At 39.1% G+C, this 26,275-nt stretch overlaps 1 protein-coding gene across 19 annotated transcripts in view; it reads left to right on the top strand.

The window, feature by feature from the left end:
- The window catches only part of tcf7l2 (transcription factor 7 like 2), a 248,815-nt gene extending 222,963 nt beyond the window's left edge, over positions 1-25,852 (top strand). For 4 of the 19 annotated variants that reach the window (XM_061909704.1, XM_061909703.1, XM_061909698.1 and 1 more), the window contains 4 exons: positions 705-753; positions 1,482-1,532; positions 8,155-8,227; positions 23,981-25,852. In XM_061909704.1, the coding sequence (XP_061765688.1) occupies positions 705-753; positions 1,482-1,532; positions 8,155-8,227; positions 23,981-24,362 (555 nt within the window). In that variant the 3' untranslated portion in view covers positions 24,363-25,852. Of the gene's footprint in view, positions 1-690; positions 754-1,481; positions 1,533-8,154; positions 8,228-8,686; positions 8,760-9,157; positions 9,220-23,980 lie in introns of those variants that run through there. The other 15 variants (XM_061909697.1, XM_061909701.1, XM_061909693.1 and 12 more) reach the window with 11 other exon arrangements.
- The last annotated feature ends 423 nt before the right edge of the window (positions 25,853-26,275 follow it).

The raw sequence follows: 26,275 nt of genomic DNA, 5'->3' as shown, positions 1-26,275 counted from the left end.
TATACTCCAGAGCGACTTATACTCCGAAAAATATGGTAGTTTACTACGAAATCATGTTGTAAGCGTAAAATATGTTTGTTTTGTCATCGGCAAACAACGTTTTCCCGCGCTCAAGACTCTCGAACGCGGTATAACAATAAATACAATAATTTTAAAATGGTACGATAACCGCTTTAGCCACTTCTGTTGGAGTCGAAGCAAATTGATGCTAATGCTAAAATACACGAATACGAGCCGAGCCCGAGTTTAGCTGGCTTTTCGTACTCTTTTTCGTGATAAAAGTGACAAATTCAGTGCAAGATCACTTTCCGACACGCTGGAAATCATCGTTAAAAAAAATCGGAAACAGACAAGTCGTTGGTATTGATACCAACTGACCTGTTTGTTACTGCTTTTTTTACGAGCCCGTTAAGATGAAGTGAGGAAAACTAAGACAAAAGACTATAGCGCGAGAAGAAAACACAATCCTCATCTGGCCCACAGTGTCTCGTACAAACCGCAGGGCAGCTCGAAAGAGAGAGGAAGGAAGAAAAGAAAAAAAAGCTCGAGAAAGAGACAACAAATAAATAAATAAAAACACAAAGACGAGTTCTAGACGAGTGTTTCATGTTTTTGGGCATTCTGCAATATAATAACTAAGGTTCCTGTCTGTGTCTATCTCCTTTTTTTTCCCTCTTTCTATTTTTTTGGCGGCTAACCAACAGGGGAAAAGGAAGAAGAGAAAAAGGGAAAAGCAGCAAGCGGAGAGCAACGGTAAGCCAAGCTGCAATTATCTCCGATATTAGACCGGCCCCATCATGTGTCAGCCACATGTGACATCTTGCAAGATAAAAGTCAAGCTAGTTTTGTTGTGTGTGTGTGTGTGTATTTTTTAATATTTGTGTATGTGTGTGTGTGTGTTTGCTTGACTTATTTTTTTTTTTTCATCATAGTCATGCAATGCAATATTTAAATGGTAGAGTTGGCTGTACAGTAACACAACCCCCCCACCCCCCTTCCATCCCTCTCCCCTCTTTTTTGTAGTCTTCCCTTGCTAATAACAGCTGAATATGCATGACGCCCCCCCCCCCCCCCCCCCAAAGACTCCCCCTCCTGATACCACCCCCCCCCTCCCGTTTGCCCCTTAGCATTGTGGTATGTGTGTTTTGGAGAAACATTGTGAGATATTAACTTTGCCACTATTGTGTGTGTTTTTACGATGCCTGCAGCCTGCGAATTGTGTGTGCATGTGTGTGCGTGCGTGTGCGTGTGGATACTAACCGTGCTGCCCCCTCGCTTGCATTCATGCATGCTTTTAACCCGATCAAGGCAATACAATTAAGGAGGTTTGCTAATTCCGCTCCATCTCCACCGCTATGATCCATCTTACATCCTCCTGATCGTTGTTGTGAGCAGGTTCTCCATGTGTTTTGCCGCTCGTTTTTTTGGTGACGGTGATCTCCTCTTGAAGGCCTCTCTATCTGTTTCTTTTTTTGTTGCAGAACACAGAGAATATTTTCCAAACCCTTGCCTTTCACTCCCTCCGATTACAGGTGCTAATGCCATTTTTGACCTATTAAAATTTATACTAACTTGTTTTCCTTCCTTTTTTAATTGAGCTCCCTAGCTGTCCTGTAGGGGTGTAACGCTACGTACATGTAGGTTATGGTACAAATTACATGAAGGACAGGAAGTGTGACTGCCGAGGCCAGGGGTGTCCAAAATGCGGCCCCACATTCTGCAAAATTGCAAAATTGATAGTATTGCAAAAAAAAAAAAAAAACATTTAAAAAAAGTGGAATGAGGTGAAATCTAATGAGAAAAAGTATCATTGTTGACACAAACCTGCCATGCAGGCAGTTTTTTTGTTCCTTTTGTCTTTATTTTCTTTTTTTTTTGCATTGCTCCAAAAAAAAAAAAAGGACAAAAAAATATATGGTATAATGAATTATTACTTAAAAATTATCACTTTAAAATGTTTTATGTGGAAAAAAATATTGCATGTGTTGTGAGGTTGCCATATAAAAACATCAACGTTTTGAGAAAAGAGCATAAAACAAACAAAATAACAGTTCAAACTTAAAATCGACAGATATATCCGAAGTTGATTTTCAAATTAAAGTGTTAAAAGCAAAATTTAAAAAACTAATAAAAATCTATCACTTTATGATTGGGGAACCTTTCGGATCTCAAATATATTTAGTAGAATTGTATTAAATTTTTCACTGTGATTACCCCGAAATATTAAATAATTAAAATCAATGGTGACCTGCATTATTGATCTTTGAGGGCTTTGATTGCTAAATAAAAGAACTCTCCTGAAGGAATCAATAAAGTACTATTTGTCTATCTACTAAATACTGCATATTTCAGTTTTACTATAAAAAAACAAAGTTGTCTTTGACAGAAAATGCATAAAACCTTATTTGTTTTACTTTATATCAACCTCAAGTTGATATAGAGATTTACTGTAAACATTAAATAAAAAATAATAATAATAATTTGACTTATTTTTAACATTTTAGTGACTGAGACACTCTGTGCTCCCCATGAGCCCTAAGGATTAAAAAAAAAAATCCATATATTTTGTTATGGTTTGAAAATGAAAAATATCAAAATGGTCCCCGCATGCTTACATTTTTCCGTGTGCGGCCCTCTGTGGAAAAAGTTTGGACACCCCTGGCCTAGGCTGTATAGTAAGGCATCTACTTCACAAAAACAAAACACATTGCAGCCCAGCTTTTGGCTTGCCATAGTGCCAAGGAGAAGCCAGAACTTGAAAGCGCTCTCCTGTCATTGAAATATCCTGTTTGGGAATATTTGGCCTTCTTGTGAAATATGTAAAATGTGATCTAAGCAGTGTGTTGCCATTGTTACTACTACTAATGCTGCACTTTAGCCAATAAGGAACTGCAAAAACAAAATTTGAGGAATGGACCAAACACAAATGTCGACTGCAGAGGACGCTAGTTCTCGTTAATATTTCCCATTTGGAAATTCATCGGAGATTTATCTCTTAGTTGTTTTTTTTATACCCCATCGTAACACTCATTAAAGCTGCTTACACGAAAGCTAAGCAGTTTTAACATTTAGCATCTTCTTCCTTTACTGTACCCAAAATGGAAGAAAAAAAAAACACGGTACGTACCGTTACACCCCTACTCTCTATCCATGAATGTCTTCAGGTTTTATATTTCCCTGCTGCTTCTTTTATCTAAAATGCTAAAAAAAAAAAATGTTCATGTTTATATAGAATGAGGTCATTTTCATGCATTTTACCACTCTTAAGTATGCTACGAATGTAAAAGTTGGGGACCTGAAGGGTTTGATGCCAGGGTAAACCTCCTTAATGGATGAATCGCTTCCTTTGCTGCTTCTGCTTATAGACTAGCATAACTTTGTTTTGCCAACTCCAATCCGCTCAGATTAGACAATTTTTCCTGCACTAATGCAACCAACTTTGAGCTGAAACTGTCTGGGAGTTATCAACAAGATTAATCTGGCCTGCATTTTCCTCCCTTCTTCTAATCGTAGTTTAGCTTAAAGGACTGTTGCGAGCTTAGATCGCACTACTGGAATGTGATTGCTTTTTATATGCCGAGTTGTTCTTGTGCATGGAATCTGGTTGTACTAATGCCTGAAAGTGATCCCGTCTGCTGTAAGGCTGGATTTACACTGCCATATTTCGACCTTTTTTAACCTGCGTTTTAGAGTTCCACGTATCCGATACCGTTGCTGTGTCTAGCCATTACCATCAGCGGTCTTAAGATCGGAAATCGACCGCATTAAGTGAACAGTGACGGTTAAACAATGAAAATTTTCATTTTTCATTTAATTTCTGGTTTACACGGACAACTTCCGCATTACTACGCCACACAAAAAAAATAGAACTAAGCTAGGTTAAATAACTGAAATCAAAGTCTACGAAGCATCCATCCATCCATCCATCCATCCATCATCTTCCGCTTATCCGAGGTCGGGTCGCGGGGGCAACAGCCTAAGCAGGGAAACCCAGACTTCCCTCTCCCCAGCCACTTCGTCTAGCTCTTCCCGGGGGATTCCGAGGCGTTCCCAGGCCAGCCGGGAGACATAGTCTTCCCAACGTGTCCTGGGTCTTCCCCGTGGCCTCCTACCGGTTGGACGTGCCCTAAACACCTCCCTAGGGAGGCGTTCGGGTGGCATCCTGACCAGATGCCCGAACCACCTCATCTGGCTCCTCTCGATGTGAAGGAGCAGCGGCTTTACTTTGAGTTCCTCCCGGATGGCAGAGCTTCTCACCCTATCTCTAAGGGAGAGACCCGCCACACGGCGGAGGAAACTCATTTCGGCCGCTTGTACCCGTGATCTTATCCTTTCGGTCATGACCCAAAGCTCATGACCATAGGTGAGGATGGGAACGTAGATCGACCGGTAAATTGAGAGCTTTGCCTTCCGGCTCAGCTCCTTCTTCACCACAACGGACCGGTACAACGTCCGCATTACTGAAGACGCCGCACCGATCCGCCTGTTGATCTCACGATCCACTCTTCCCTCACTCGTGAACAAGACTCCTAGGTACTTGAACTCCTCCACTTGGGGCAGGGTCTCCTCCCCAACCCGGAGATGGCACTCCACCCTTTTCCGGGCGAGAACCATGGACTCGGACTTGGAGGTGCTGATTCTCATTCCGGTCGCTTCACACTCGGCTGCGAACCGATCCAGCGAGAGCTGAAGATCCCGGTCAGATGAAGCCATCAGGACCACATCATCTGCAAAAAGCAGAGACCTAATCCTGCGGTTACCAAACCGGAACCCCTCAACGCCTTGACTGCGCCTAGAAATTCTGTCCATAAAAGTTATGAACAGAATCGGTGACAAAGGACAGCCTTGGCGGAGTCCAACTCTCACTGGAAATGTGTTCGACTTACTGCCGGCAATGCGGACCAAGCTCTGGCACTGATCGTACAGGGAACGGACCGCCACAATAAGACAGTCCGATACCCCATACTCTCTGAGCACTCCCCTACGAAGCATTGATAGAAAAATACACCCGTAGCAAATTGTAATTACAGCAGCCCTATGCAAACAACCACACTAAAAAGCTAAAATATAAGAAAGAAAATACAACTGAAATCCAGATCTACTGAAAGCAAAAAACACCCACTGTGAATAAAAAAAAAAACGGCCATGTGGATGACAACCACCCAGCAAACACAAATGTAAGAAACTTTAAATAGTTAACGACAATGTGTACACAACAAAGACACCCGCATTGGGGCGGTATAGCTTGGTTGGTAGAGTGGCCCGTCCCGGCAACTTGAGGGTTCCAGGTTCGATCCCCGCTTCCGCCTTCCTAGTCACTGCCGTTGTGTCCATGGGGAAGACACTGTACCCACCTGCTCCCAGTGCCACCCACACTGGTTTAAATGTAACTTACATATTGGGTTTTCACTATGTAAAGCGCTTCGAGTCACTAGAGAAAAGCGCTATATAAATATAATTCACTTCACTTCACATTGAATAGTAGAAAACAGCCATGGTAAATCCTAACCACAACAGGACCGTACAGATGACAACAAAACTGTAAGAAAGATTAAATGGCCAAAATCGAGGCAAGGTCGAAAACAAAACCATCTACAGTGAATACAAGAAAACACCCGTGGTAAATCCTAACTATGTGGACGACAGCCACACTGCAGAATACTGAAAAGCGAGTCAATTAATACCTTACTTTGACTTCAATTATATATTTATTTTGGCTGAAAAACCAATATGAAGTCAAAATAAAGTAAACAAAGAATGACTTGTTTCAACAGTCTTGTCTTCTGCTGTCGGCAGATGAATATATCCAATATTCTAGAACACTGGTTCTCAACCTTTTTTCAGTGAACATTTTTTTAATTCGAGTACCCCCTAATCCGAGCAAAGCATTTTTGGTGGGAAAAAAAGAGATAAAGAAGTAAAATACAGCACTATGTCATCAGTTTCTGATTTATTAAATTGTATAACAGTGTAAAATATTGCTCATTTGTGGTGGTCTTTCTTGAACGATTTGGGAAAAAAAGACATAAAAATAACTAAAAACTTGTTGAAAAATAAACAAGTGATTAAATTATAAATAAATATTTCTACACATAGAAGTAATCATCAACTTAAAGTGCCCTCTTTGGGGATTGTAATAGAGATCCATCTGGATTCATTCGAAACATTTCTTCACAAAAAAAAATAATAGTTTAAACATAAACAATATTTATGGAACATGAATTGATTAACGTGGACCCCGACTTAAACAAGTTGAAAAACTTATTCGGGTGTTGCCGTTTAGTGGTCAATTGTACGGAATATGTACTGAACTGTGCAATCTACTAATAAAAGTATCAATCAATCCAAAAAAAAGTCCACAAAAAATCTAGCTGTCGACACTGAATAATGCATTCATGCATTTCTTTTCACAGTTTATGAACTTACATTCATATTTTGTTGAAGTATTATTCAATAAATATATTTATAAAGGATTTTTGAATTGTTTCTATTTTTAGAATATTTTTTAAAAAATCTCACGTACCCCTTGGCATACCTTCAAGTACCCCCAGGGGTACGCGTACCCCCATTTGAGAACCACTGTTCTAGGACACATGACAAGCCAATTGGCTTAATAGGAAAAAAAAATGGTCCGTCAAAATAAAGTAGTTTTGCTTGAATCTTGCTTAGTTTTTTGCCGTAGTTCAGATTTACCATGGATGTTTCTATTCACCATGGGAGTTTACTTCTGTTTGTATCTAATATATCCACTTCCTTTGTCATACCGTATTTTGCGCACTATAAGGCGCACCGGATTATAAGGTGCACCTTCAATGAATGGCCTATTTTAAAACTTTGTTCATATACAGTGGGCCAAAAAAGTACTTAGTCAGCCACCGATTGTGCAAGTTCTTCCACTTAAAATGATGACAGAGGTCTGTAATTTTCATCATAGGTACACTTCAACTGTGAGAGACAGAGTGTGAAAAAGAAATCCAGGTATTCACATTGTAGGAATTTTAAAGAATTTATTCGTAAATTATGGTGGAAAATAAGTATTTGGTCAACCATTATAAGATCTCACTGATGGAAGGAGGTTTTGGCTCACAATCTCACGATACATGGCCCCATTCATTCTTTCCTTAACACGGATCAATCGTCCTGTCCCCTTAGCAGAAAAACAGCCCCAAAGCATGATGTTTCCACCCCCATGCTTCACAGTAGGTATGGTGTTCTTGGGATGCAACTCAGTATTCTTCTTCCTCCAAACACGACGAGTTGAGTTTATACCAAAATGGATACATGGATGATACAGCAGAGGATTGGGAGAATGTCATGTGGTCAGATGAAACCAAAATAGAACTTTTTGGTATAAACTCAACTCGTCGTGTTTGGAGGAAGAAAAATACTGAGTTGCATCCCAAGAACACCATACCTACTGTGAAGCATGGGGGTGGAAACATCATGCTTTGGGGCTGTTTTTCTGCTAAGGGGACAGGACGATTGATCCGTGTTAAGGAAAGAATGAATGGGGCCATGTATCGTGAGATTTTGAACCAAAACCTCCTTCCATCAGTGAGATCTTTGAGTGGTTGACCAAATACTTATTTTCCACCATGATTTACAAAAAATTCTTCAAAATTCCTACAATGTGAATTTTGGATATTTTTTCCACATTCTGTCTCTCACAGTTGAAGTGTACCTATGACGAAAATTACAGACCTCTGTCATCATTTTAAGTGGGAGAACTTGCACAATCGGTGGCTGACTAAATACTTTTTTGCCCCACTGTATGAGGCGCACCGCATAGAATAGAGGCTTGGGTTACGTTATGCATCCCGTAGTTGCGAGACCAGTTGTGGCTTAACATTGGTCCATATATAAGGCGCACCGGAATATAAGGCGCACTGTTAGCTTTTGAGAAAATTGGAGGTTTTTAGGTGCACCTTATAGTGCGGAAAATACGGTACTTTTTTTAATGCTACTTAACGCGTATTCCCCCAAAATAGACTTGTAGTGTGGATCCAGCCTTTTTTTTTTTTTATGTCCGCTATCCATCTCCATAGACTCACTGATTCTCTTTATTTCTCTCTTGTTTTTGCTTTTATTTGCTTTTGGTGCTACTTTCTTCTTCTTCTTCTTCCTCCTCTTCTGTGCTGGCTGTGGTGGCATCAGACCTGAGCGCCCCTAAGAAGTGTCGAGCGCGCTTTGGGCTCGACCAACAGAATAACTGGTGTGGCCCGTGCAGGTGTGTATGGGCTGTGCTTGCGCCGAGCCCCCGGGGGGGCAGGTCCAAGGCTGGGTAACGCCATGCTGGGACTTCCTCCTACTCTGCTCGCTTCCCTTTTTTTTTTGTTTTGTTTGTGTTTCCTTTCCTCCTGTGGCTCCCGCCGGGCTTTGACGACCGCTCCGCTCCCTCCAGCCACGCCCTGCCGGTCCGTCTGGACGTCTTTTTTTTATCGGGTGCATGAACGCTGAATGAATGCGGGGAGAATTTAATTTCCAGGATGCTCCGTGAGTGACTGGCAGGTGTAGGCTTGAGGCGGGGATGTGGGGGTCAATATGGAGGACGTCCCAGCGTTTGCCAGCCTAAACCTCAACCCAGGCTCCATGTTTTGTTTTTTTGTCTGTGCAATGACGTGTCCCATTTTTGTTTTGTTTTTTCTTTTCTGTGTCCTGTGTTTGTGTCTACCTCTTTGGCTAACAGATGCAAATACCCCAAAGAAGTGTCGTGCCTTGTTCGGGCTTGACCAGCTGAGTTTATGGTGCAAACCGTGCAGGTATAAAAACTGCCGTAGCAGCCAACAGAAGCCAATGAGCTTCTTCTTTTTGATCATTTGCTCTCAAAAAAACCTTTTTTATGTTCATATCGATGTGCTAACGGATGGCTTTTCCTGCCCTCTCGGCACTATTTCTTCATTGGACTGGCTTGGCAGAAAGTGGATTTCCGATGTATTTAAAAGTACTTTTTGAGAGTTAGCGTCAACTTCCGTGGCGGAAATCCATTTTTTCTCCAAGCCCCCTCTCGTCTTTACTGTCTCAATGTATGTCCTAATTGGCACCCTTGAATAACAATGTGATGCTCACAAATTTTAGCCCTGACGCTCTTTTCTGTGCCCTCTTCCTCCTCCTCCTCCCTCTTCTTCCTCCAAACTCCTCTTCAATAACCCTTACTTAGTCCCTACCTGTTGTCTTTCTGTTCTGACACAAGCAGTCTTTGAATTGGGAATACTTTCATGGTAGGTATTTGTTTCTGCTAAGTAATTCCCTTCTTTTTGTGTACACCGCCCAACCCCCACCCCCCCCCCACCCATCAGCGCCAGAACCTACTCCATTTGTCTTGTGGACATTGTTTGCGTGTGTCGGCCAATAATAGCCATGTTTTCCGTGCGACCAACGGTTGACTTTCTAGTACGTCAGATGTCAATGCATAAGAGATAATCCTTCACCGTACAGATAATGTTTAATAACGAGCGTGCAGCAGAGTCGTATAATAAAACTGAAAAAGAGTAAACTACTCACCTTCTTAAGTTGCCTACAAGACAAGAATACATCAACTCTACAATGTTTTGAGTAACATTTTAATGTCGGTGACAGTAACACTAGCTGAGCAGTAGAAAAAAGTTACAATGCAACTAAAACAAAGTGAAATTACTCACACTTGGAAGTCCTATAAAAAAAAGTCAATGTTTCAGTAACATTTTAACGTTAATCGTAATACAAGGGCAAAAACACAAATGAAACACTTCATAATAAAACTTAAATGAAGTTGAATTACTCACACTTTGACGGTTACTGTAAAACAAAGATAAATAAACTGTGTTGTCAATGTTTTTGTAAAAAATGTAAAGTGTAAAAAAATTAATTTACCCCGTTATAATAAAACTACAATAAAGTTAAATTACTCACAATATGAAGACTCCTGTTAAAAAAAAACAAAAAAAACTGTAAAGTAAAAACAGAAATGAAACACTTCATAATAAAACTTAAATGAAGTTGAATTACTCACACTTTGACGGTTACTGTAAAACAAAGATAAATAAACTGTGTTGTCAATGTTTTTGTAAAAAATCTAAAGTGTAAAAAAATTAATTTACCCCGTTATAATAAAACTACAATAAAGTAAAATTACTCACAATATGAAGACTCCTGTAAAAAAAAGATAAACAAACTGTAGAGTCAATGCTTTAGTGATACGGTATTGTTGTCAACTGTAATACGAGTGTACACAGATAAATGAACCACTTCATAATATAAATAAAACAAAGTTAAATTACTAACATTTTGAAGATTCCTATAAAATGAAGGGTCAATGTTTTATTAACATTTTATTGTCGTTAACTGTAACACAAGTGTAAAAAGAATTTAACTACTTCATAATAAAACTAAAATGAAGTTAAATTACTCACACTTTACAAATTCCTATTTCACAAAGATAAACAAACTATAAATTCAATGTTTAGCAACATTTTTTTGTCAACTGTAATGTGAGTGTACACCGATAAATTAAACACTTTATAATACAAATAAAATAAATTAAAATTACTCACACTTCAAAGATTCCTTTAGAATAAAGATAAACTGTCAAGTCAATATTTTAGTAACATTTTATTGTTGTCAACTGTAATACGAGTGTACACAGATAAATGAACCACTTCATAATATAAATAAAATAAAGTTAAATTACTCACTCTTCGAAGATTCCTATAAAATGAAAGGTCAATGTTTTATTACCTTTTTATTGTCGTTAACTGTAGCACAAGTGTAAAAAGAATTTAACTACTTCATAATAAAACTAAAATGAAGTTAAATTACTCACACTTTACAAATTCCTATTTCACAAAGATAAACAAACTATAAATTCAATGTTTAGCAACATTTTTTGTCAACTGTAATGTGAGTGTACACCGATAAATTAAACACTTTATAATACAAATAAAATAAAGTAAAATTACTCACACTTCAAAGATTCCTTTAGAATAAAGATAAACTGTCAAGTCAATATTTTAGTAACATTTTATTGTTGTCAACTGTAATACGAGTGTACACAGATAAATGAACCACTTCATAATATAAATAAAATAAAGTTAAATTACTCACTCTTCGAAGATTCCTATAAAATGAAAGGTCAATGTTTTATTACCTTTTTATTGTCGTTAACTGTAACACAAGTGTAAAAAGAAATTAAGTACTTCATAATAAAACTAAAATGAAGTTAAGTTACTCACACTTTACAAATTCCTATATCACAAAGATAAACAAACTATAAATTCAATGTTTAGCAACATTTTTTTGTCAACTGTAATATGAGTGTACACCGATAAATTAAACACTTTATAATACAAATAAAATAAAGTAAAATTACTCACACTTCAAAGATTCATTTAGAATAAAGATAAACTGTCAAGTCAATATTTTAGTAACATTTTATTGTTGTCAACTGTAATGAGTGTACACAGATAAATTAAACACTTCATAATACAAATAAAATAAAGTAAAACTACTCACACTTCAAAGATACCTTTAGAATAAAGATGAACTGTCAAGTCAATATTTTAGTAACATTTTATTGTTGTCAACTGTAATATGAGTGTACACAGATAAATTAAACACTTCATAATACAAATAAAATAAAGTAAAATTACTCACACTTCAAAGATTTCTTTAGAATAAAGATAAACTGTCAAGTCAATATTTTAGTAACTAACATTTTATTGTTGTCAACTGTAATATGAGTGTACACAGATAAATTAACCACTTCATATTACAAATGAAACAAAGTAAAATTATTCTCACTTTAAAATATTACTATAAAACAAAGATACATAAAGTGCAAAGTCAATATTTCAGTAACATTTCAATGTTGTTAATTGTATAAAAGTGTAAAAAACAAATTAACCACTTAATGATAAAACTACAATAAAGTTAAATTACTCACACTTTAAAATTTCTGATAACAGAAAGATAAAGAAAATGTAAAGTCAATGTTTTAGTAACATTTTATTGTTCTCAACTGTAATACGAGTGTACACAGATAAATTACCACTTTACAATACAAATAAAATAAAGTTGAATTATTCACACTTTAAATATTCTTATAAAACATAAACTGTGTAGTCAATGTTCTATTAACATTTTATTGTTGTCAACTGTAATACGAGTGTACACAGATAATTTAAACACTTCATAATACAAATAAAATAAAGTAAAATTACTCAGACTTTAAATATTCAGACACTTTAAATATTCTTATTAAAAACAAAGATAAATAAACTATAAAAAAATGTTTTAGTAACATTTTATTGTTAATTGCTACACGTATAAAAAATAAATTAACCACTTAATAATACAACTAAAATAAAGTTAAATTAGCCACACATCCTGTAAAACATAGATAAATAAAATGTAAAGTCAATGTTTTCGTAACTTTTTAATGTTGATAACTGCGAAGTTTCACACTCTATATTGCAACTTAAAGTAAGGTCAAATTCCTCACTCTTTGGAAGATTCCTATGAGGCAAAGATAAATAAACTGTAGTCAATGTTTTCAGCCACTATGTTTTTCTCTTTCCATGTAATACAAGTGTAGAAAGTGTAATACAACTAAAATAATGTAAAACTGCTCTTCCTTTTAAAGTGCCTCTCTATCAAAAATGGGTAAGCTGCAAAGTCAATGATTTGAGAAACATTGCAATGTTGTTAACTGTAAAAGGAAACGTTATCCCAAAAAACAGTAAAATGACTCACCTGTCAGGTGAGGATAAAATGTGAAATGAGTCAACATTTCAACATTATTATTTGTAATGCACGTGTAAAAAGAGAAGTTAAACACCGTACAATAAAACTAGAAGAAAGTAAAATGACTCACCTTTTAAGATGTTAAGACGAGGATAAATAAATTGTAAAGTCACTGTGTTTAGTAATTAGACATTGTAAAGTCGTTAACTATAAAGTGTAAACGGAGATGTTAATCACTATCTAATAGAAGTAAAGTAAAAGTACTCACACTCTAAAGAGTCATATAAATAAATGTAAAGTCAATTTTTAGTATTATTTTAATGTTAACTATAATTAATGTGTAAAAGGAGAAGTTAAACACCATACAATAAAACTAGAAGAAAGTAAAATGACTCACCTTTTAAGATGTTAAGACGAGGATAAATAAATTGTAAAGTCACTGTGTTTAGTAATTAGACATTGTAAAGTCGTTAACTATAAAGTATAAACGGAGATGTTAATCACTATCTAATAAAAGTAAAGTAAAAGTACTCACACTTTAAAGAGTCATATAAATGAATGTAAAGTCAATTTTTAGTATTATTTTAATGTTAACTATAATTAATGTGTAAAAGGAGAAGTTAACCACTGTATGATAAAGTATGTTCTTGTATTGAAGGAATCTTGACAAGGATAAACAATGAATAAAGTCGATGTTTTCTGTCAATATTTTATTACAAGTGTGAAAAGATGTTAGCCACTGTGTAATCCAACTAAAATATTAATGTTATCCTTTGAAGATTCCTATCCGACAAAAAATGAGTAAAATGTTTATCGAGTAACATTGTAACGTAATACGTGTGAAACGATAGACGTTAACCACTGTGTCATAAAAGTAACATTACTCCTCTTTTTCAGACGCCTGTAAGACATGGACTTTGAAGTCAATGTTTTCAGTCAACACTTTAACCTTGTTTGTGTAAAAAGAGAAGTGAACCATATAATGATTGATGATAAATTGAACTGGAAATCTCATGTGAAAAATATACAACATAAAGTAGCAAGAGACACGTCAATAAGGAATAAAGCAAAATATGCTGTAGACCAAAAATTACTTCATATTCTCTACTGCTTACTAGTGTTACTTTATCTGAGTTACTATGGGGAAATAATTACAAAAGTACACTTCATTCTTTAACGGTGTTACAAAACAGATCAGTTAGAATAATACATAATGATGGATGAAGAGAACATAGGATTAAATCAACTCTACTCCTTTTCGAAAATGTTGAAAAGAGAAACTGGAAATTGTGATGTATCATGTTGCATGCTTGCATTTTCCAAATAAACTCAAATGCTATCATAAAACTCCAATAAAATTCAATTACTCATCCTTTGAAGACCAAAGTTCAGTGAACTGTAAAATCAATGTTTTCAGTCAACATTTTAAGGTTCCTACTTGTAATACAACCGTAAAAAGATGTTTTTAATACAACTACAACCAAGTACAAGTACCCAGTGGTGTTTTATACCAGTGGTTCTCAACCTTTTTTCAGTGATGTACCCCCTGTGAACATTTTTTAATTCAAGTACCCCCTAATCAGAGCAAAGCATTTTTGGTTGAAAAAAAAAAAAGATAGATAATGAAGTAAAATACAGCACTATGTCATCAGTTTCTGATTTATTAAATTGTATAACAGTGCAAAATATTGCTCATTTGTAGTGGTCTTTCTTGAACTATTTGGAAAAAAAACATATAAAAATAACTAAAAACTTGTTGAAAAATAAACAAGTGATTCAATTATAAATAAAGATTTCTACACATAGAAGTAATCATCAACTTAAAGAGCCCTCTTCGGGGATTGTAATAGAGATCCATCTGGATTCATGAACTTAATTCGAAACATTTCTTCACAAAAAAAATAATATTTTAAACATAAACAATATTTATGAAACATGTCCACAAAAAATCTAGCTGTCAACACTAAATATTGTATTGTTGCATTTCTTTTCACAGTTTATGAACATATAGTCATATTTTGTTGAAGTATTATTCAATAAATATATTTATAAAGGATTTTTGAATTGTTGCCATTTTTAGAATATTTTCAAAAAAATCTCACGTACCCCTTGGCATACCTTCAAGTACCCCCAGGGGTACACGCACCCCCATTTGAGAACCACTGTTTTATGTTAGCGTATGTTTTATTAATTTAATGCTTGCGGCATAGCTCGGTTGGTAGAGTGGCCGTGCCAGCAACTTGAGGGTTGCAGGTTCGATTCCCGCTTCCGCCATCCTAGTCGCTGCCGTTGTGTCCTTGGGCAAGGCACTTTACCCACCTGCTCCCAGTGCCACCCACACTGGTTTAAATGTAACTTAGATATTGGGTTTCACTATGTAAATCACTTTGAGTCACTAGAGAAAACTGCTATATAATTATAATTTACTTCACTTCACAGAAAAGCCAAAAAAAAAATAAAGGTTTCACTTCGGAGGGTCCACAGTGGTTCCCTTCTACTCTTACAAAAAAGGCGGGAGATTTAAAAAAAAAAAAAAAAAAGGATGCAATAATTAGTCCAAGAGTGCAGAGCAGAAGATCAGCGGAGGCGAAGGCATGATAATTGCGTCTTCATTAAAGGAGGCGAGAGGTTAAGAGTTCTCTGTGGGCTGGGGGGGGGGGGAAAGAGATGCATCTGCCCTAATTTCCCGCGGGACGGGGGCAGAAATCAATAATACGCACGGGCACATACGATGGATCGATGCGTCTGTTCAAAAATGGATATTAGCTCATTTGTTGCAGTTTGACGGACAGTTTTCAGGAGCGAGGCGCGTACTTAGTAGCAAAACGATACCCCGGTGCGCCCGCTCGATACTCGCAACCACCCACATAGAAAAACGGGCGCTGCTGGTTTTTCCAGACTGCTCCCCCATCCCTTCCCTCCTCCCCACCCCTCCTCCTTCATGCGCCGTCCCGTCTTGTGCACGCTTGTTTCCCCATGGCGCATGTGTGTGTTCTTCACCCCGACACATTTGCTCTCTGAGCTTTTTTTCCCCCCCTCACGTTGGACATCGGCGATGTTGCGCTTTCTTTTTGTTCGACTCGCCGCCTTCGGGCGCGTTCAGGGGTCACCGTCTGGGTCAGATTGTCTCACCCCCCCCTTCCCCGTCTGAAGCCTTCGCGGTAGTAACGCCACACTCTCGCTGTGGGGGTGAGCGCCTCTAGACCCTCTCAGGCGAGGAGAGGGGGTCCTGACCCCTGGGCTTTGACCCAAACCTGGCACATACACACACTTGTGTCTGTGGGGCAGGTGTTGCTTGCCAGTTTTTTTGCACAACTTTAGCCTTCAGGAGGGGTTTGACATCCCCAGGTGTGCATTTTTTGCCTGTAGACACCAAAGATGCGCAAATCCTAGTCCGAATCGGCCATTGTTGCTCAAAAAGATGTCAGGAATGAGGAGACATTATGACTTTTGGTATTTGGAATCAAAACGTTGCTGAAAAAGTGTCAGCAATTAAACAATATTTTAATTTTTGCCCCCAAAACTGTGGTTTTACTTCGTGAAGAATAATCAAAAATGGACACCACGACTGTCAGTGAATAGGAAAGTACCGTATTTCCCTGAATTGCCGCCGGGGCGCCAATGAATTTAAAACCTCTTCTCACTCCCGCGCTTACCAAAGGCATGCGGTAAAAGTAAGCATGCGCTAATTATTTTCAAACCTCTTCTCGGTTGGTAGAGTGGCCGTGCCAGCAACTTGAGGGTTGCAGGTTCGATTCCCACTTGTGCCATCCTAGTTACTGCCGTTGTGTCCTTGGGCAAGACACTTTACCCACCTGCTCCCAGTGCCACCCACACTGGTTTAAATGTAATTTAGATATTGGGTGTCACTATGTAAAGCGCTTTGAGTCACTTGAGAAAAGCGCTATATAAATAAAATTCACTTCACTTCACTTCACTACGGCACTTACCAAAGGCACGCAGTAAAAATTAGAATGTGATGTTAGCTTGGACTTTAAATCCTACTGAATAGCTCTTAATCTTCTTTCCTTTATGCGATTTCAAATTACCGGTATTGAAATCAGCCTCCTCCATTTTGAAAATGATGACAGGAGAAGTGTCACGAGTTTGACCAGGCGGTAATACTAAGCATGTGCTAATTATTTTGCGAAGCGAGTTTGACCCGGCAGTAATTCAAGGCAGGCGCATACTATATGCCCTGCGGCAATTCAAGGAAATACGGTAATCAGTGTTGCTCCAAAAAAAGTCCCTCAGTGTGAGAATTGAAGGCTGATAATTAGGCCCGCGCGATATAGACGATGTAAACATTTAATACACACAAAACACAATCGTAATGACGCATTCTAGATATGTAGATTAGCAACGTCCTTCCACACCGCAGCTTTTAAATCACATCAAATAAACTGTGTTCCTTACAAGTAGCATTATCACTGGAAGAGTTGAGGACAAGGAATAGCCAGACATGCTCCAAACAAGCATGCTGAATGTAAACAAAAGCATCGGTGCATGAATACAAATATTAAAAGTAACAATAGCAAATATAGTATCACTACATGTTACAGTATTTAGATCAGGGGTGTCAAACTCATTTTAGATCAGGGGCCACATGGAGAAAAATCTACTCCCAAGCGGGCCAGACTGGTAAAATCACGGCATGATAACTTAAAAATTAAGACAACTGCAGATTGTTTTCTTTGTTTAAAAATAGAACAAGTACATTCTGAAATTGTACAAATCACAATGCGGTTGTTGTTTTTTTACACTTACACGTCGCGGTTAATAGTATTTGATCTATTTGTCGTTATTTATACTTTCTGAATAAATGATTTGATAATGTTTACCAGTCAACTCATCGGTATTCATTTTCAATCTATCAAGATAAAAAAATATATATATATCAAAATCAAGTTACAGGATGTTAGTTATGTAGTTTGCTCATTTTCCTCAACTGGCGCACTAACATCATGTGGTTTATTTATTTTTTACATACGTAGCATCATCTACAGCAGGGGTCGGGAACCTTTTTGGCTGAGAGAGCTATGAAAGCCAAATATTTCAAAATGTATTTCCGTGAGAGCCATATCATATTTTTTAACACTGAATACAACTAAATGTGTGCATTTTTAAGTAAGACCAACATTTTCAGAGTATAATAAGTCTCTTTTTCTTTTAAATAACATTGTTATTCTAAATCTAACCAATAATAAATATAATACTTCTTACCATTAATGCGACTTTTTGAACAGGTGCGATAGAAAACGGATGGATTAAAATAAAAATACATGAGAATGTTTTATAATTTGAACGTTATTTTTAACACAGTGATTACGAGCGTTATTATTAATTACTTTTCATGTTGAGCAATGTCAGCTATGATTGATCTGAGAGCCAGGTGCAGTCATCAAAAGAGCCACATCTGGCTCTAGAGCCATAGGTTCCCTACCCCTGATCTACAAAGATACAAAGAATTGCTATTGCGGCATCTAGTGGACAAATTAAGAACAGCATTCAAAAATTTCGGCTCATTTTTATACTCAGGAAACTCATCCCGCGGGCCGGATAAAACCTGTATGTTTAACACCCCTGCTTTAGATCAATATTTTTTACTATCACATAAGAGTGTTTTTCCTTTTCGTAGTTGTTTACAAACCTTCAAAATAAGAGCCGATTGTAATTTTTTCTTTTGTTAAGTTATTTCGCACTTATTATGAACTTTATATGTGGTAAATAGCAATTAGGAAATCATTTTAATGTCAACTGATATTGTCAGATTGCAGTTGTGATCAAAAATGTAATCATTTTATGATCCTGGAGATTTGAAGTATGAACATGGGTATGACCACTGTAACTACTAGGTTTTGGATCGATACCCGCATTTGCGGTGTCGCCCAAATCAAATGCAAACAGAAGATTTCAACAGGTGTCGATATAAACATGTTTGAACAGAAAGTAACCAGATGTTAGCAGTAAATTAACAAGTACAGTATTTTTCGGAGTATAAGTCGCTCCGGAGTATAAGTCGCACCTATCGAAAATGCATAATAAAGAAGGAAAAAAAACATATAAGTCACACTGGAGTATAAGTTGCATTTTTTGGGGAAAATGTATTTGATAAAACCCAACACAAAGAGTAGACATTTGAAAGACATTTTAAAATAATTAAAGAATAGTGAACAACAAGCTAAATAAGTGTAAGTTATATGACGCATAAATAACCAACTGAGTATGTTAACGTAACATATTATGGTAAGAGTCATTCAAATAACTATAACATATAGAACATCATCGCGTGGACATCGGGGGCGGTACCTCTGGATTGGCAGACCGGGGTGGTGGTTCCTCTCTTTAAGAAGGGGGACCGGAGGGTGTGTTCCAACTATCGTGGGATCACACTCCTCAGCCTTCCTGGTAAGGTTTATTCAGGTGTACTGGAGAGGAGGCTACGTCGGATAGTCGAACCTCGGATTCAGGAGGAACAGTGTGGTTTTCGTCCTGGTCGTGGAACTGTGGACCAGCTCTATACTCTCGGCAGGGTTCTTGAGGGTGCATGGGAGTTTGCTCAACCAGTCTACATGTGCTTTGTGGACTTGGAGAAGGCATTCGACCGTGTCCCTCGGGAAGTCCTGTGGGGAGTGCTCAGAGAGTATGGGGTATCGGACTGTCTTATTGTGGCGGTCCGTTCCCTGTACGATCAGTGCCAGAGCTTGGTTCGCATTGCCGGAAGTAAGTCGAACACGTTTCCAGTGAGGGTTGGACTCCGCCAAGGCTGTCCTTTGTCACCGATTCTGTTCATAACTTTTATGGACAGAATTTCTAGGCGCAGTCAAGGCGTTGAAGGGTTCCGGTTTGGTAACCGCAGGATTAGGTCTCTGCTTTTTGCAGATGATTTGGTCCTGATGGCTTCATCTGACCGGGATCTTCAGCTCTCGCTGGATCGGTTCGCAGCCGAGTGTGAAGCGACCGGAATGAGAATCAGCACCTCCAAGTCCGAGTCCATGGTTCTCGCCCGGAAAAGGGTGGAGTGCCATCTCCGGGTTGGGGAGGAGACCCTGCCCCAAGTGGAGGAGTTCAAGTACCTAGGAGTCTTGTTCACGAGTGAGGGAAGAGTGGATCGTGAGATCGACAGGCGGATCGGTGCGGCGTCTTCAGTAATGCGGACGTTGTACCGATCCGTTGTGGTGAAGAAGGAGCTGAGCCGGAAGGCAAAGCTCTCAATTTACCGGTCGATCTACGTTCCCACCCTCACCTATGGTCATGAGCTTTGGGTCATGACCGAAAGGATAAGATCACGGGTACAAGCGGCCGAAATGAGTTTCCTCCGCCGGGTGGCGGGGCTCTCCCTTAGAGATAGGGTGAGAAGCTCTGCCATCCGGGAGGAACTCAAAGTAAAGCCGCTGCTCCTTCACATCGAGAGGAGCCAGATGAGGTGGTTCGGGCATCTGGTCAGGATGCCACCCGCACGCCTCCCTAGGGAGGTGTTTAGGGCACGTCCAACCGGTAGGAGGCCACCGGGAAGACCAAGGACACGTTGGGAAGACTATGTCTCCCGGCTGGCCTGGGAACGCCTCGGGATCCCCCGGGAAGAGCTAGACGAAGTGGCTGGGGAGAGGGAAGTCTGGGTTTCCCTGCTTAGGCTGTTGCCCCCGCGACCCGACCTCGGATAAGCGGAAGATGATGGATGGATGGATGGATATAGAACATGCTATACGTTTACCAAACAATCTGTCACTCCTAATCGATAAATCCCATGAAATCTTATACGTCTAGTCTCTTACGTGAATGAGCTAAATAATATTATTTGATATTTTACGGTAATGTGTTAATAATTTCACACATAAGTCGCACCTCCAGGCCAAACTATGAAAAGAACTGCGACTTATAGTCCGAAAAATACAGTAGATTAATAATAGTTGTGAGAAAACCATATGTTACCTACCGCAAATGTCAGCAGCTAAATTAGGAGTCGTTTATATTATTGTTTATATAGCAAATAATATATTGTAATGTATATTGTTTTTGCAGATATACAGTACAGGCCAAAAGTTTGGTCACACCTTCTCATTCAATGTGTTTTTTTTATTTTTATGACTATTTACATCGTAGCTTGTCACTGAAGGCATCACAACTATGACACCTGTGAAGTGAAAACCATTTCAGGTGACTACCTCTTGAAGCTCATGGAGAGAATGCCAAGAGTGTGCAAAGCAGTAATCAGAGCAAAAGGTTGGCTATTTTGAAGAAACCAGAATACAAAACATTTTTTCAGTTATTTCACCTTTTTGTGTTGAGTACATAACTACACATGTTCATTCATAGTTTTGATGCCTTCAGTGACAATCTACAATGTAAATAGTCATGAAAATAAAGAAAACCCATAGAATGAGGAGAAGGTGTGTCCAAACTTTTGGCCTGTACTGTACATTTTAGGCCGTATAGTCCGTCCCTGTTGTCAACCAGTAGGAAGCATGCGCATATCATGATTGAAATTCGCCATCATAGGAAAAAAGTAGAGATCGTAGAAAGAAACGCAGATGTGAGTTTACACCAAGGAGTCCAAATCAGTAGTTGTTGTCTGAAAGTGTGACAAGATGTTAGGAAATATGATGAAAATCATATCCATGCCATCGTTGCTTAAAGAGGATGAGGGGAAAAAAACTGCAAATTATGCCAAAATAAGTGTAACAAGAAATTCATAATTAAAAAAATACTAAAAATTCATATGAATTATTGTTGCCATGGAAGCTGTCAACCAATAGGAAAACAGCATGAATGGACGTGACAGTTGCTCGCCAAACAAAGTAAACGAATGAGAATCGTCTTAGCTGGCTACAGCTAATGCTAACGCTAACTGTATGTAAAAATAGATTCACAATTGAATCCTGATTCTTACTCATTCTCATTTTAAATCGGTTCATAATTTTCTAAAAATTGATATTAAACTATTTTTTTTTGTTGAAAAATTTAACATTTTAAAAAATTTTAATAAAAAAATCAAATTATAAATGGTGAATGGGTTATACTTGTATCGCACTTTTCTACCTTGAAGGGACTCAAAGCGCTTTGACACTATTTCCACATTCACCCATTCACACCCTGATGGCGGGAGCTGCTATGCAAGGCCCTAACCCAGGGGTCAGCAACCCAAAATGTTGAAAGAGCCATATTGGACCAAAAATACAAAAACAAATCCGTCTGGAGCCACAAAAAAATAAAAGCCATATTACATACAGTTAGTGTGTCATGAGATATAAATTGAATTATGAGGACTTAAAGGAAACTAAATGAGCTCGAATATAGCTACAAATGAGGCATAATGATGCAATATGTACATACAGCTAGCCTAAATAGCATGTTAGCATTGATTAGCTTGCAGTCATGCAGCGACCAAATGTGTCTGATTAGCACTCCACACAACTCAATAACATCAACAAAACTCACTTTTGTGCATTCATGCACAACGTTGAAAGTTTGTTGGACAAAATGAGACAGACAAAGAATTGGCATAAAAAACGTCTTAGAGAGTCGGAGAAAGTTGTACATGTAAACAAACTAGGGTGAGTTCAAGGAGCGCCAAAATTAGTAGGACAAAACGGCGCTCGCCAAATACTTGAATCAGTGAAGCATGTTTAATATAAACAGTGTGCTTTATTACAATTAGGGAGGTTTGTGTCATCTTTGTCCTCCTACAGAAACCAAATTAAAACAAAAAATATGTTTTTTTCCCTCATGTTTTTCCATTTTTGATTTATTTTTTAAAAAGTTCCAGAGAGCCACTAGGGCGGCGCTAAAAAGCCGCGGGTTGCCGTCCCCCGCCCTAACCATAACTCATCAGGAGCAAGGGTGAAATTTTTGATTGATTGATTGAGACTTGTATTAGTAGATCGCACAGTACAGTACATATTCCGTACAATTGACCACTAAATGGTAACACCCGTTATAAGTTTTTCAACTTCTTTAAGTCGGGGTCCACGTTAATCAATTCATGGTAATAAATTGACCGCTCCCAGACAGCTTAGACCAGTGGTTCTTAACCTTGTTGGAGGTACCGAACCCCACCATTTATATATGCATATTCCCAGAACCCTTCTTTAATGAAAAATATGTTTTTTGTTTTTTTAATTCAAGAAAAAGTCATCTGTTTTTTTACTGGTGCACAAAATGAACCGTCCATAAACATCACCTTGATCAAAGAACAAAACCAACACAGTGCATGAACTCACAACAAATTACACACCTTACGCGCATTACCATGAATTGATTAACCGACTTAGGGAGGTGTTTAGGGCACGTCCAACCGGTAGGAGGCCACGGGGAAGACCCAGGACACGTTGGGAAGACTATGTCTCCCGGCTGGCCTGGGAACGCCTCGGGATCCCCCGGGAAGAGCTGGACGTAGTGGCTGGGGAAAGGGAAGTCTGGGCTTCCCTGCTTAGGCTGTTGCCCCCGCGACCCGACCTCGGATAAGCGGAAGATGATGAAAAACTTATTCGGGTGTTACCATTTAGTGGTCAATTGTACGGAATATGTACTGTACTGTTTCATGTAATGTATTCTCTTCCTTTGCAATCTGCTAGTAAAAGTTTCAATCAATCAATCACAAAACCTGCGAATCAGATGGAATATTGTTTGGGGGTATCCATAATACGCTGATAGGGAGAAGTTTTTATTTACACGATAAGTCGGATGTGTCCTTACCTACGTGGTGGAGACTCTGCCGAACCCCTGAGGCGGACTCACCGAACCCCAAGGGTTCGATCGAACCACTGGGTTAGACAGTGTTTCCCTGACTGGGAATCGAACGGCGAATCCTAGCCACTAGACCACCGAGGGCACAACGGACGTGACTAGGTTGGTAGAAGCTGGGGATCGAACCAGGAACCCGGCCACTCCGCAAATTTATGAATTAATTTTTTTTTTCCCCATACATCATAAATCAGTAGACAGGAAGAGTTTTGATCACTGTTTTTGAACCAAATATTAATGGGTTTCCAACCAAGAATCGTTGTAAATCGACCAAAAACCTCCGCTGTCTAGAAACCGAAAAGTCCAGAGAGCAAGCGTTACTCCATCTTTGTCTCTGCCATGGTCACCCCCCCCTCCCCCGCCTGCTTCCTGTCCCTGTGTCCTCCATGTCTGTCCTGTCTGCGGCCCCACAGTGGGTAGGGTGGGCGTGGGTTCATTTCTCCTCCAATCATGCATGGCAAAGCTGCTCCACGCAACTTGACGCTGAAAGGTGCTCTCTACCTCCCCCCACCCCATTCAGGAGGAAAAAAAAGTGCATTCGCTACATCCAAGGTGAAGGCAGCTGCGCCAGTCCCCCCTCATCGGACGGAAGCTTACCAGACTCCCCCCCCTCCTCGCCCTCCTCCTCCGTGGTCCTGTCGCCCTCGCCAAAAGAGTCCACGCCTCAGACTGAACAAATGCAGCCTCTCTCACTGACTATGAAACCCGCCCACCAGCCACTCCATCACCGAGCGCCGGACAACCGGAGCAAAACCCCCTCGGCCGCCTCCTCGTCCCACAACGGCGCCGACGGCGCGCCACATTCGCGGCAGCTCTCCCCCATGGTCCGGCCCTCGCCGCTCTTGTGTCATTCCCACTCGCTCCTCCAGCCTCTCTCGCTGGTGACCAAGTCCATAGAGTAGCCCCGCCCCCTTTTTTGCTCTTTCTCTCCACTTTCTTTCCGTAAACTTCATTGGTCAATATTTGACCCACCGTGGAAAAAGGAATTAAAAAAAACAAAAAAAAACGCCACAATTAGCGTTGCCCGCTCCCCCTCCAGTCCCCCGGGTTCTCTCTTCAACTCCTTGGTTCTCCGTCTTTATTTGTATTAAATACGAGCTGGCGAACCAATCGGATCGTCCACAAGGTTGATGTTGAAATGTACAGAGTCCAGGACGGGGCTGGTTATGCATTCTTCCACTTGTCCTTTTCTTTCTTGTGGGGGGGAGGCGGGAGGTCCGGGTGGGAGGGCTTTCCAGGGGTTGTTGAAGAAAAAACAAACAAAAAAAAAAGAAAAAAAAAACCACGCTAGGACCAGTAGTATTTATTGCTTTAGAGATTGCTCGTCGTATCTTGTTCGTGTCTCCTTTTTGATGTTCTTTCTTTTCTTAAACAAATGTTGTACAAATATTTTTTTTTTTTCTTCAGGTAAGCGACTTATATGATATACGGACGATGCGTTTTTACAAGGAGGTTTTAACTACTTTTGTTTTCCCCTTCTTTTGTTCTCTTCCTTGGATTCCACTCTGTGTACCGTGTAGATCTCATCGACCCCCAACGTATGCACATTTCGATAAAAAGCCATTTTTACAAAAAAATAAAATAAAACTAAAAAAAACTCCTCGAGACAGCGGCGTCCAAACCCAAACCCCCCACCCCCCCTCCTCTTCACGTCTCGGACTGTTTTGATCGGTGTACAGATTTTTTTCCCCCGTGCCAAAATTTTGTGCTAATCTCATCTTCCGACCACCTCTGTTTCATTCGGACGCCATCTTTTTTGCTGTGACGTTACATAGATTGCTATGTATGTAGTATAAATGTTGCTATAACAAAAAATGTGTTTGGTAGCAAAATGTCAAATATTAAAGATTTCAACCTAATACAACAACAACAAAAAAACAACAAAAAAAAACATCATACTGTATAAAAAAAAAAAACCCCACCCAGGGCCAAATTATGTACATTAGGAGGTTCATAAAAAAACTTATTAAATACAAAAAAATACACAAACTGCCACTTTTAAGTACACTACTACATATAGGTAGCTAGGAAAAAAATAGGCATGTTGATGTTGCAAGAGGCTGTAAAATATTACTACTACTAAAAAAAAGCTACAAGAGGACCACCCACTCATTGTAGTTGACATGACGCGACTGTAATCTGTCTATTTCTTCTCTGGTTTATTAAGATGCTAATGATAAATAGTTTGAATGTTTCCTTAACGGCTGTGATGTTCCTGTTCTCTTTTATGCTCTTTTCCTTTTCTTTCTTTCTTTGTTTTTCTCCCCCCCTTGTTATTTTTAAAATGGTTCCCCCCAGAAAAACCATTGTTTTTTGTAATGAATAAATGTTAATGCTGTACAGTCTCTGTAGCATGCAGTTCTGTATTAATAAAAGCAACTTAGTACGTGCACGAATGCGTCTTCCTTTGCAGCGGAACGTGCCGGTTCCAGGTACCGCTTTGCCTCTCGGGCGGAAAGCAGAAACGACAATTAGCAATTATATCTTTTCTTGGCACAAAGTGTCGTCATTCACGGGAGAACAAGCAGATATTCCGCAAAAAAGCTGTTATTTTGCTCTGAAAAATGTCCTTCTTTGTGAGGTCTGTCTTACCCAGGATGCAACTGTTTTCTGACTACACGGAAATACTGAGATCAGATGAGGTCTGTCAGGGAATCATCCCAAAAGCACAACCATGATGACGTGAGTCAGAGTCACTGATTAAGAGTGATTGGGACGGCTCATACAGTGGGGCAAAAAAGTATTTAGTCAGCCACCGATTGTGCAAGTTCTCCCACTTAAAATGATGACAGAGGTCTGTCATTTTCATCATAGG

Source organism: Nerophis ophidion, linkage group LG08 (genome assembly GCF_033978795.1).
Source record: "Nerophis ophidion isolate RoL-2023_Sa linkage group LG08, RoL_Noph_v1.0, whole genome shotgun sequence".
NCBI classification, from domain to species: domain Eukaryota; kingdom Metazoa; phylum Chordata; class Actinopteri; order Syngnathiformes; family Syngnathidae; genus Nerophis; species Nerophis ophidion.
This window is presented reverse-complemented; position numbering and strand designations above follow the sequence as displayed.